Below are 12,231 nucleotides of genomic sequence, written 5' to 3'. Positions count from 1 at the left end.
TTCCTTCCCGTTTTAGATTACAACTTCAATCTTTGAAAATATCATGCTTTCTATGTCCACAAATTTGTACTCGGATTGGTGATGAGATTATTACATTACTGTTTCTTTTAGAAACTTGTGAATCTATTAATTGATTTCGAAGTTACTCTTAAAAATTTTAAATTATTGAATGATCATATGATTTCTGCTTAATCAAGAAAACCTATCCACATCATCATTCTTTCTTTCTCATTAGCAAGTACAGAAATATAACTAGAGCAATGAGCCTACAAAAAAAATTTTAAAAAAAAAAAATAATAATAATAATAATAATACTATTATAATAAATTGAGATCTTGCACCCGTAAATTCAATAACAAATATTTCTCTTTTCCTTTCTCTTTTTCTCATTTTCATTTTCAAATTTACATCTGCAAGCCCAAAACCCCCTCTGCTTTTTCAACCTCTAATGCCTTCTTAGCCCTTCACCAGCATCAGATGTCATGATCTGATCTGAGACAATCTTTCTATAAATAAATTGTAGGTTTCTTCCCGATCCAGCATGCTAATTCGGACGTATTTCGAGCCAACACCGAAATGCTTTCCGCCTCGTGTGAGGATCTTGTGTCCTTGGAGGAAGCTCTCGCAATCATCAACGTCGTCTCGATCGCATTTTAACCACGCGAAAGCTGCAAAGAATGAAACAAAACAAACAGTCAACTTTAAGGGGGGGAAAACTGAGATGTCTCCAAACATTTTGTGGATGTTGTTCTTGCCAGGTTGAGTTCCCAAGTTGTTGTCAAAGAAGCTGCAATGTGCAGGAGAAAAATTAGGCAAACTAAATAAGCCGCTGTGTTTAACTGCCTCCCGTAGCAGCCTCCATCGCTCGGTCATGAGGGCATGGCTGTAATGGAAGAAGGATTCCGTATACTCTGAACCACCGGCCTGTTCACAACTGTCAGATACAACTTCGAGAACTTTGGCAGCCCGAAGCTGCGAGTCTTTAGACACACCGATGGTGTTCAACTCTATGAATTTGATCATTCTCTTTGCAACTTCAACATCCTTCACTAGAGCCCACCTGAAATTTGGAACAACAATGACATTAGGATTCGGAGACGATTTCGTTCGGATAGTCACTAAACTGTTCATGGTTAACTAACCCAATGCGCAGCCCAGCATGGCCAGTACTCTTTGACACGGTGAATAGTGACAAGTCGTTGTCAGCCGGGGTGGATATCGGCGTATATTGTGGCCAATAATAAGCAAGGTCATGGACCAATATACCGCCGGTTCTGTTCACCACGGGATATCGAACGAAGCCATCAGGATTGTTGGGCGAGGTGACCAATTCAATGTAAGGCTCATCCTTGTCAAACGCCTTCGCATCACCACCCCATTTGTGGATACCCGACTTAACACAGTCGGTCATCAAAGGGTAAGACTGCAATTCATTTGAATTAAAATCATTTTCTAACATTCACAACAGCTCGAGAGTAAAGAAACATTTTACAATTCCCACACAAAAACAATATGTTATACTGTTATCGATTCAGATCACTTGAAAGCTTAGTGAAAGACCTAACCAACTGTTATACAGCTATGAATTTGACCAAACTGTGCCGCTTTAATCAAAGGAACATGTTTTAATTCCTCGACATTGCATATAAATACATATAAGTTCCTGTTTCTCAGTCCTTCCCATCATTAAAGAAGGATATCAGACAATGCATGTGAATCAACTATTCAGAATAAAGAATGAACCTCCAAAAGAGAATAAACAAATAGAAAAAACCGCTGTTGACTTTATCAGATTCTAAATTAAAAAATAATTTGTTGGAACAAGAAGCAAAATACAGAAACAAGGCAACAAACAGAATCAAACAGAACCATGTGTCGTATCATGAATCTCACCGAGTAGTAAGGGGCGGCAGAAACCACGCTGATCGGGTTCGACGAATCTCGTGGGGACAAGGCATAGAGGGCAGCTAAGTAGAGTTGAGAAGATCCCGTTCCAACGACAATATGCCGGCCCTCGGTCACGGCATTACCGACCACGTTATGTAGCCTGACAATTTGCTTGGCAAATTCAGGCTCCATGAACCAGCAAAGGTTCTTAACATCAGAAAAATAACTCATTGATTGCCATCCAGGGATCACTATTGTAGTCTTGTCCCCCATTGGTTTCCAATATTGCTCATACATTGTTGGGTCACCACTGCATTTAAATCATTATATAAATCAACATCAAACTTTCAAATTGAGGACAACAGTTTCAGATTCCTAAAAAGCCAGATCTTGAAGAAATCTATCAAATTAAGCTTAAATTTTCAGATTCTGTTTCCTAAAACCTTATTATTAAAAACATAAACACAGAAAGAAAAAAAAAATCTGACAAACAGTATGGAAGAGGGACCCTTACTTTTACTGATTCTGCAAAAGATCAATCATGAATATGATGTCAATGAAGTGGAGAGAAGTTAAAATCTAGTTGGGGACCCACAAAGTGGAGGAACAAGATACAAGATCCAGACAATCCTAATTTCCCTCAATTGATCTAAAGGTGGGTTTTGTTTCCAAAGACCAAAAAGGGAAAAAAAATAAGAAAAAAAAGTTTCTTTTTTACAGTGTTCATTATTTACTTTTTTCTTAATGGGCGGCCAAAAGTTAGAGAGTTTCAAAGTGATCTTAGGCAACCCACGTAGCTCTTTACACCTTGAAGAAGGTCAAAAGCATAAAATGTGTTGCATGCAATGTGGAATAGGCCACGTGGTTCCCACAAAAACAAGAATCTCCTTCTTCTACATCATTCTTCATCTTTCAAGTCTCGCCTCAAAATTAATTGACAATTCGAGTAGTAGTCTAATATTATCTTTTTCAAGATTGTAAGAAGTTTCGACGTACTCCAAAGATAAATTTTTTAGTAAAACTAAAAATAAAGTCTGCGTATTATTTATGTCCAAAATAGACAATATCATACCTATGTTGTCACCAACACTCGATTTTTTTAATAAATAGAGGGTAAATGAGATGTCGGGTAAGATCCTCAACACTTACATCTCACTAGCTTAAATGGAAAAAAGAAAAAGAAAAAAGAGTTATTTCAGTCAAAAAGACAAACAGCATAATGGCATTTTTTGGGGTCAACTTCAAATCGCCACCGTCCATGGTGCATTTTCAAACTTAATCCAAGAATTTGAATAATATTTTGCTCATCAAACACATGTATTCCCACTAAATAAGACAAAGTAAAGAGAAGAAAGACAAGAGTAGTTTCTATTCTACCTTTCTAATTCTTACCCTCGAAAGTCTCAAAACCAAAACAAAAGAGCGAGGAGCTGTCTCTGTCTATGTTTTGCAGCAAAAACAGCAACAAAACGGCATGGATCTTCCATCCAAAAACACCTTTCTCGACAAATTCCAACAGCCAGGCAGCCTCGTTTTAAAACCCAAGGACTTCAAACACACAAGCCTCACAATCTTTTTTATTATTATTTCAAAAACAAAAAATTAATAATAATAATATTAAATATTTTTATTTTTCCAAAATATCACTGACATCCCACACAGGTTCTTCGCTTTGACACCCCCAAAGCAAAGTCCACACCTAAAAAGCTGGAAAAAGCTACTTATACGTTGAAATTACTATCCTGCCCTTTCTTCATTACACAAAAATAAAATAAATTAATGTAATACGGTAGTAGGTTCAATTTTTGCCCTTCCCTATCTAAATTTAATCATTATTATAGAATTCGAGAGTGTAATTAATCTGCGCGCTTCCGTAGAAGGATTGGATTAGTTTTGATTAAGGAAGATGGGAAACAGAGAGCTATCAAATTTCAACTAGATATGGTTTCCTCTGTCTGTATTGAAAAAAACAAAAAAGAAAGTGGGGAAAGAAAAAAAAGGAACCAAATAGATTAAGAATAAATCAGAGAACTTACTGGTCAAGATTAATGACTCTTTCTCTACCAAGAGGAGTTTGAGTTTCAGGAGCAGCTGCTGATGGAGATGACAGAGAAGGGAAGGACAAAAATGTCATTTGAGCAACTTTAGCCCCTTTCTGGATCGCCATTGAAGTTCCACTATGAAGCTTCTCATTCTGATTTATTGTTCTTAGAATCAAACTCACATTCAAAGCTAAAGACAGCACGAAGAAACTCCTCAGTGAAACGACTGCCATTGTTTTTTGAAAAAACAGAGTATTGGACAAGAAGAAACAGAGTGTTTTTACTAGCGAGTTTGATCGTTGTGAATGCGATTTAATGAAGCGAAAGAGGGCGAATATATAGCAAAAGAAGAAGATTGAAATCAGTAAAAAGTGAGAAAGTGCCAAAATGCCAAATGGAATTTATGTTTTCAAGGCATGCAAAATCTAGAAATTCAGAGCGTTTTCTTCTCTGGTACATTCAAGGAAAAAATCATCACAAAAAGTTAAGCTAAATTTTGAAAATTTTTGGACTTCAGATGACAGTTTCGAAGACAAATCATAACGGTTCTTCTGAATTCGTAAAACTTTTCTAGGGGTTTTTTCAGAGACTAATAAAAATTTGAAAATCAGCTTTTTCCTTTTTAAATAAAATTTTTCCCAAAAACAGAAAGAGGAAAATGATTTGCTTAAATGGAAAGTCGAAATGGGTGTTTCAGAGAAGGGGAAAAGAAAAAGAAAAAGAAAAAACAAAACAAAATGAACAAATAAGATCAAATATTACAGAGTTTGGTCGCCATTTTTGGAGCTTCAAAGGAAGAGAAGGAAACAGAGAGAAGTGAGAAGACGAAATTGGAAAACAGAATCGAAAAGGGAAGAAGAACAGTCTTGAAAACAAATCCGACAAGAAAAAATTTCCTTTTTATTCTCTCAAGAATCAAGAAATCCACCACGATTTTCCGGGAAAATTTGCAGACTTTCCATGCTGGATCTTAAAAAGAAATATCCTCTCCCACTTCAAAATTGTAAGATTCACTGTTCCATGTTCATATACAAAGGATGCACAATTATATATATATATATATATATATATATATATATGCATATTAGACAGACAAATCATACCCACAGGAAATCATAATGGGCTAATGAAAAAAGCTGCTCTCTCACTGCCACTACATGCTGTGCATTATTTTTCGGGCTTTCCTTTGCTTTTTTTTTTGCTTTTTTTTTTAATTTAATTTTACTATCATTCTTTTCCTTTTTTCTCTTGAGAAAAAATTATTTTTTTCTAAATTTTGGATTTAGTTTCCTTTTTTTTATAAATTTCAAAACTTTACACTTTTAATTTCTTTTAATTTTTAAAGTTATCTTTGGTACAGAATCCGTATTTTTTTTCCCATATATTTTAAGGGTTAAGCAAATATGTCGTTGGGAGAGAACTCAAATGCTGTTTTTTTTATTTTATGATTCAAATTTTGCAAATTTTCTAAACAATATTTTGATCCTCAGATTTTTTAATTTTAAATTTTAAAATGTGAAATTATATTAAATATAGATAAAATATTTAAAAATATAATATTAGCATTATAAATTCAACTAATTTTTAAAAAAATATAAATTATATAATATTATAAAATAATAATTATATAGATATTTTAACATAAATCATATTCATAAATTAATTAATAATAGTTTTCTTTCTAGTGCAATTAGTTTTATGATATATAGAAATAGTATCAAACACATTTTAAATAATTGTTTAAATGGAAATTCAACCTCTAAATTTGCTGCCAAATATATATCTATAATTCAAAGTTACGTTTTCAAACTCTCTACCATACATACATTAAGTTTTTTGCTTCAATTTTGTACCTAAATTTCAAAATATTATAACTTCATCCTAAAAATTTGAGTTTCGTTCCAATTTGGTCCTTAGATTTCGCGATGTATACTTCTAAACTTGATTTTTCATTGAATATGCATTTTCTATCTTTAGTGATAATGCAATTATAATTTAATTATTTTTCATCACTATTGTAATTAAATTTAAAATTTAACTACATAATTATTTTAAATTAATCAATAATATACATCAAGTAAGTCAGTATTTAGTGAAACACGGAGGTTTAAAATAGTAAATCTTGAAATATAAGAACCAAATTCAGTGTGTTTGGAATACATTTTCAAGTATTTAATTTAAAAACAAGTCAATATAGAAAAAATTGAAGTCCTTAGCAATTTTTCAAGATGGTATTTCAAGTGTATTTTAATCTGTTTTTATCAAAAATATTTAATAAAAAAATGTTTTTTGAAAAATAATTTTTTCTCAAATCAACCCATACTCTAGAACAAAACTCAAATTTTAAGAATAAATTATAACATTTTAAAATTTATGAACTAAATTAAAATCATTCTCATAACTTAACTAAAAATATAACGTTTTGAAAAAAGTGTCAAATAGAAACTTCCAAAACTTAGCGACTATATTTCATTTCTTTTTTTCTATTTATTATTAGTTAAAATTCATTTCGTTTGCTTGATTGTTCGGTAGAAAGTCTATTTTATGCTGTAGAGTTAACTTGAAGTTGGCTGACTATTTTTTCTGCTACTTTTTGTTTGTACTGTATAATTATAAGTTTATAACTCTATACTGGTCAAAAGTTTCTACCATATTTGTTGTACTCCTAATTTTAAATTTTACCTGAATTTAATCAAAGAATTGTACAAGAATGTAACAAATTTTCTGAATTTATACTTTAGAAAATATCTGGAACAAAGTTAGGAATATATCTAACTTTAATGAAAGTAAATCTTAGATTCTATTTAAACTTTGGTTTAGATTTGCAATAGAATTTTCAAATAAATTTCGTGGAATTTGATTGTATCAAATTTGAATTTTATCCAACTTAACTTTTTATTTAAATTCGACCAACTTGTGGATCATGATCAAAATTTATAATTTGATAAAGACTCCATATCGGTACATTCATTTTAAATAATTCTCCTTTAAAAAAAAATAATTTATTATTCAACATAAAATAAAAAAGGACAAATGGTAGAAGACAGTAGTAGTTGTAACAGTAACTAAAACTTATGTAAGTGTTATAATTGAACTCTCAAATTTATATAATTGTAAAATTTGTAACAGTTATTGTAATTGTACTCTAAAACTTATATAAATATTAAAATTGAACTCTCAAACTTATATAATTGTAACAATTGTAGTCATAATTGTACTTTAAAACTTATATTACTGGGTATGTGATGCCCTAGTCGTACTCAACGTTATATACATATGTAAATCCACTAGAATTTTAGTCCAAGTGGAGTTTTATTAGGTTGTATGTTATAAAACTCGCAACTTGTAATATTAAACATATTCTACTTGCAATAAATATGTTATTGATGTTTATTCAATAAAACTGTTATTGAATGTGTAAATTGAACTTGTAAAGACTAAATCCAATAAATTAAGATCCATGACTATTACATAAATACTTTGACTATATTTGGGGACATAAAGATGGATCAAGTTCGAATAAATAGTCAAAACGGTCTATAGTATATGAATAAGGTTGGGTACCACTATTGGATGCGACCCACTTAGTACTGATCCTAAGTCATTCATGTGAAGAAATGTGAGTGGAGACATCCTATGCAAAGAGTTTGTATAAGACCAGACTAAGAAATAAGTCACTCTTATTTTATAGTGTTGTTTATTGTTTATTGTTTAAGACTAATTATTTCAAAACAATGACCTAGGTAAGTCGATCTTAATCCTGAGCTAACTATGAACTAGCTGGGGACATAGGGTGCAAGATGGAATTCACTTCTACTCATTTTTAGGGATAGTAGACAAGTTGTGTCTCTTAAGTACTGATTATAGGTCTTGAACAAAGTGCCCCACCCTCTCATTGGCTCGAGAGGGACTCGGTTTAATGATTGGATCACAAACCAATTTGTTCATTAGAGGATCCGTAGGACTTAAGAGCAAGATGTATCTCGAAGTAAAACAGCATTTGACCTAGTCATTATTACGAACAACCTGTGAAGGGTCGAATTACTACGGTTAAATCAGGTGGACATAAATATTTACTGGAGTGATCCGATAGTTAATGAATGTTGATTAATTTGGTTTAAAAAGTTTAGCCAATTAATCTCGGATTGTTGAAGCCTAGGTTCATTAGGTTCCCCTACTAGCTCACAAATGGATTAAACCTTAGAATAACGTGATAAGCGAATTTAAAACGTTCAAATTAGAATCAAGGGAATTAGTAATTATATATGATATAATTACGCGTTTAGTTAGTGAATTAAACGAAATTAGAGAATTGAATAATATTTAAATATTTGTTACATGAATAGAGACTCGTAATTGAGGAGTTGATGGTTAATTAATTTAATGTTTGATGTTAAATTAATATAATTAATTAAATTATTTAATTAACTATTAATTATCAATTTTAAATTAAATTAATTATTAATTATTAACTATTAATTATTAATTATTAATTTTAAATGAAATTAATTATTGAATTAATTATACATAAAATTAATAAAGTGTTAATTGATATTAATTATGGAATTAATTCCTTAAATTATATTTTTGAAATTTTGATTTTAAAAGATAAAAAGAAAATTGTTTTTCAAATAATTGAAAATTTAGTTTTGAAATTGGAAAACCCAATTAGTGGGTTCTTCCACGATTACTCAAATTTCCACTTGATTCCTCAAAGGAGGAGGTGTCTTCTTCATGTTAAATAGACTTGCATACTGAATTAAATAAAACTCAAGTCAATTTTACTGAGTTCAATGGCCATGCAATTGAAATTCTGGACTAAGGTTGTTAAAGAAAGGTTCTTCATTTTTTCCTAACTAAAACCAGAGTTTTTCCTCTTCAAATTACCTCAATTTAAGCTTGTTTTGGATACCATAATCCAATTTAAGGTCCAAAAAAGATCAAGTGGTGGTCTACATCCATTTAGATTGAAGATTATTGCCGAATTCGTGGATTGAAGAGTTTCTACAAAGGTAATTTCTGAAACCCTATTTTTCCTTATGAACATGTTGAAATTGATAACTAAAATTAATGAATTAAAGTGCTTATTGATTTTGTCTTCTTCTACTGATTGCATGCTAACTCCATCAATATTTATTGGTTTGGTTTTATACAAACATTTTGCATAGGACGCCCCGACTCACATGTCTTCACACGACTTAAGATCACATCGTTTGTACTAATACAAAGTTGGCTACATCCAATAGTGTTACCGGAATAAGATATCAAACCTTATTCATATATTATAGACTGTTTTGGCTATTTATTCGAATTTGATCTATCTTTATGTCCCCACATATAGTTCAACTACTCATATAATAGTCATGGATAATTTATATATTCAATAACAATTTTATTTAATAAACATCAATAACATATTTATTATAGGTAAAATATATTTAATATTATAAATGGTGAGTTTTATGATATATAGCACAGCATATATATATATATATAAGAAAAATAGGAATGGTGACATTAGTTTTTGTGGCTCTTAGACTCCCAACCAAGCTGCCTTTTTCAAAAATTTCCCCAAAAAAACCAATAAAAATGATAGGAGAAAAAAATAAATTTCCTTTTCATTTTATGTCTCATTATATTATATTTATATGATCCGATCATAGCGTGAATGAAAACGACCTTCGTCAATCTAAATCACCTGTCAAGATCCACTACCAAGAAAATACATATCGTATTTTTTTAGGTTTAATTATAGAAAATATCCAAAACTTTCTTATTCATTTTAAGAATATTTTTTAACTTTAGAAAGTTAACAGTTTTAAAATTGTATAAATATTCTTAATCATTAAAAAAAAAGTTTGAAAATGTTTTTACCATTGGTAAATAATTCGAAACTGTTTATTTACACTCCATCGCCACCATTTTTCATCTCATCTCTCTCCTTTACTTCAATTTATGGCCCAAAAAACATATAATTTTTCCTTTCTATTCCCTTCTTCCGCTCTCCAATCTCTAAATGTAGCTCCCCAATCTCTAAACCAACACGAGACTTTTTTAAATGTTTTTTTTTTCCTTTTTCAACAAGGTTCAAAATAGGATTGTTTAAAGTTTAAACACGACAAATTTTGAAGTTTCTATAATTGAGTCATTGAAAATGAATTAAATTAGGTAATAGTTATCAATTATTTAAAATATTTTTTTAACCATATTTACTATGGTCTACACTCCTTTTATTTGGATGTAGTCTTGATTGCACCCTTCTTAAATTCGGGTGTCCTAGAATAAGTTTTTAGTTCCAAATCTCTCACTCCCTATATTGTACTAACTAAAGTGTATGTGAAGGGTGGTTTTGTTTAGTATAGTAAAAGTAAGAACATGAAGCATGTTGTACTTTTAGCCATCTTTATCAGTGCTATAAAGATTTATTTCCAACTATCTCCATAATTGTTTGATATTATCCACTTTGGGTATAAACCCTCATGGCTTTGATTTTGGTTTCATCCCAAAATGACCCATACTAATGGAGATAATAGTCCTCTTTTATATACCCATGATCTTATCTAACCAATGTGAGACTTTGATTGCATTTTCAATAGTTGTAACTCGTTTTAGATTAAAATGTTTGTACTAATTTGAACTAAAAATGTTTTGTTTCCTTTTTTTTTTTTTTTGAGTTATTTTGAACTAAAAGTTTGTGTGTATTAGTTGAGTTATTACTTTTATTGCTTTAAAATATAGCAAACGACGTATGCGTTAGTTGGAGTATGTATATATATATTATATATAGTGTATGTGCAGTAGTTTGAATTACAGCTAATGCGTACATGCATCATATATACAAGTGTATGTTCATTTTGTTGAGTTATAACAAAAGAATTATTCTTATTGTAATTAGATTGGACATGAAATCAACAGAATCAATCGTTTTAAATATATGTTGTCTCGCACACATTTAAAACAACAGAAACTAAATTGATTTAAATATGATTTGAACGGTTATGGATAGATTTAGAGCAGAAGGTATAATCAATTTTACAAAATTTGCAAATTATCCGATCATAAAAATGGTGAAACTCGAGCTAGAAACTATCATAAGGCTCAATTAAGAATGAGAAGAGGATAGACCGTTGACCTACAACCCTCATTTGATGAATGGGGCATGTTTCTACCCATTTGGTGAGGAGAGTTTTGGTCAAAAGCTCAAACTGATCTACTTAACTTCGGCCAAAGTCAAGACTGAGCCTTCCCATTTGATGAATGCGGCATGCTAAATGTACTCACTAGTCCATTAGACTCAAGAATTAACCTAATATGACTCGAAAATCTTGATTTGGACACTCTAGACCATAATTTTTCTATTAATACATTTTATAACTTCGGAAGAAGTAAGTACACTCTTTCTAAAACTCTTGTTATAACCCCTAAAGTTTCTTACTCACTTAGGCATCAGAGATGTTGTGACAGTATCATACTCTTGCTCAAATTCTCCTTGTCTTGTAAGTTAGTCTTCCCTAAATTATTACAAATTTGTCATTGTTGTTACATAAATGGCAAGGTGAAAGGGGTATTTTGAATGCATACTTTTTGCTTTAATAGAGAAAGGGTTTGGCATTTCACTCTTTGTTTTAGGGTTGTCACGGATTGGTCGGTCATACGAATAAGGAAGTCCAAGAAGTTTTTTCTTTGTGGAGGTTTCACATCACATTAGTCATTCCATTCCTTCTGGATAACCTAAAACGTTTAGGCCTAATGAGAGGATACTTTCTGATTTGAAAAAAGGGTTCTATTATGGGAAAAGAAGAAGAAAAACTTCATTGAGACTATTTTCTTTCATTGATCTTGCCACTTAGAATTGCTAGGTAGGTCTGTCTTTCTCTGGATCCCGCAGGGCTCATGAAAAACATCAGACATACACAAAAAATCGTTTAGATCCGGACCGGGCTCTTGAAAGTTCATGTGTCGTAGGTAGAAAGATATGGGCTAGAAAAGCATGTTAATAATCACCGCAAGCCCTTATGCCCCAAATGCTCAAGCTAAAATGTATAAGTTTTCTCATGTATAAATTTTGGCATCAATATGAACAACTATATAATCAAGTTATATATGTATATAATTTATCATTTTATGTTAGATGATATAATTAAATTTACCGTCACTCATTAGTTTAATTTTTTTTTATCAATCAATGATTTAAGACTTTATAATCTAACTTGATCTGATTTATTTTTTAAAATTTTTCTAAACATGATCTGTGTAAGTATAGATACCGGTACAGTTTTGTATTTTTCTTTTTGTTAAATTT

General features: G+C 30.9%; 1 protein-coding gene across 2 annotated transcripts; it reads right to left on the bottom strand.

The window, feature by feature from the left end:
* Positions 1-297: 297 nt before the first annotated feature.
* LOC120070759 (tryptophan aminotransferase-related protein 2-like) lies at positions 298-4,975 on the bottom strand. 2 transcript variants are annotated; one of them, XM_039022637.2, is made up of 5 exons: positions 3,924-4,975; positions 1,894-2,197; positions 1,143-1,423; positions 756-1,060; positions 298-668 (listed from the first exon to the last, which is right to left on the bottom strand). In XM_039022637.2, exons 1-5 carry the CDS (start codon positions 4,160-4,162, stop codon positions 481-483), a joined length of 1,317 nt encoding a protein of 438 aa, XP_038878565.1. In that variant the 5' UTR covers positions 4,163-4,975; the 3' UTR covers positions 298-480. The 2 variants fall into 2 exon arrangements, with proteins under 2 accessions (XP_038878565.1, XP_090166768.1); XM_090310642.1 differs by lacking the exon at positions 3,924-4,975 and adding an exon at positions 3,280-3,298.
* Positions 4,976-12,231: the final 7,256 nt, after the last annotated feature.

Source organism: Benincasa hispida, chromosome 2, assembly GCF_027475165.1.
Source record: "Benincasa hispida cultivar pf3 chromosome 2, pf3_genome.v1.1, whole genome shotgun sequence".
NCBI classification, from domain to species: domain Eukaryota; kingdom Viridiplantae; phylum Streptophyta; class Magnoliopsida; order Cucurbitales; family Cucurbitaceae; genus Benincasa; species Benincasa hispida.
Note: the sequence above shows the minus strand (reverse complement) of the source record. Positions and strands in the feature narration are given on the sequence as shown.

Bases quoted from the DNA above. Each gene is read 5' to 3' on its own strand.
- LOC120070759 (XM_039022637.2), bottom strand. From the start codon at position 4,162: ATGGCAGTCGTTTCACTGAGGAGTTTCTTCGTGCTGTCTTTAGCTTTG. The intron at 2,198-3,923 runs GTAAGTTCTCTG...ATTTAAATGCAG, and splicing joins AGAGTCATTAATCTTGACCA to TGGTGACCCAACAATGTATG. The intron at 1,061-1,142 runs GTTAGTTAACCA...TCCAAATTTCAG, and splicing joins CATGCTGGGCTGCGCATTGG to GTGGGCTCTAGTGAAGGATG.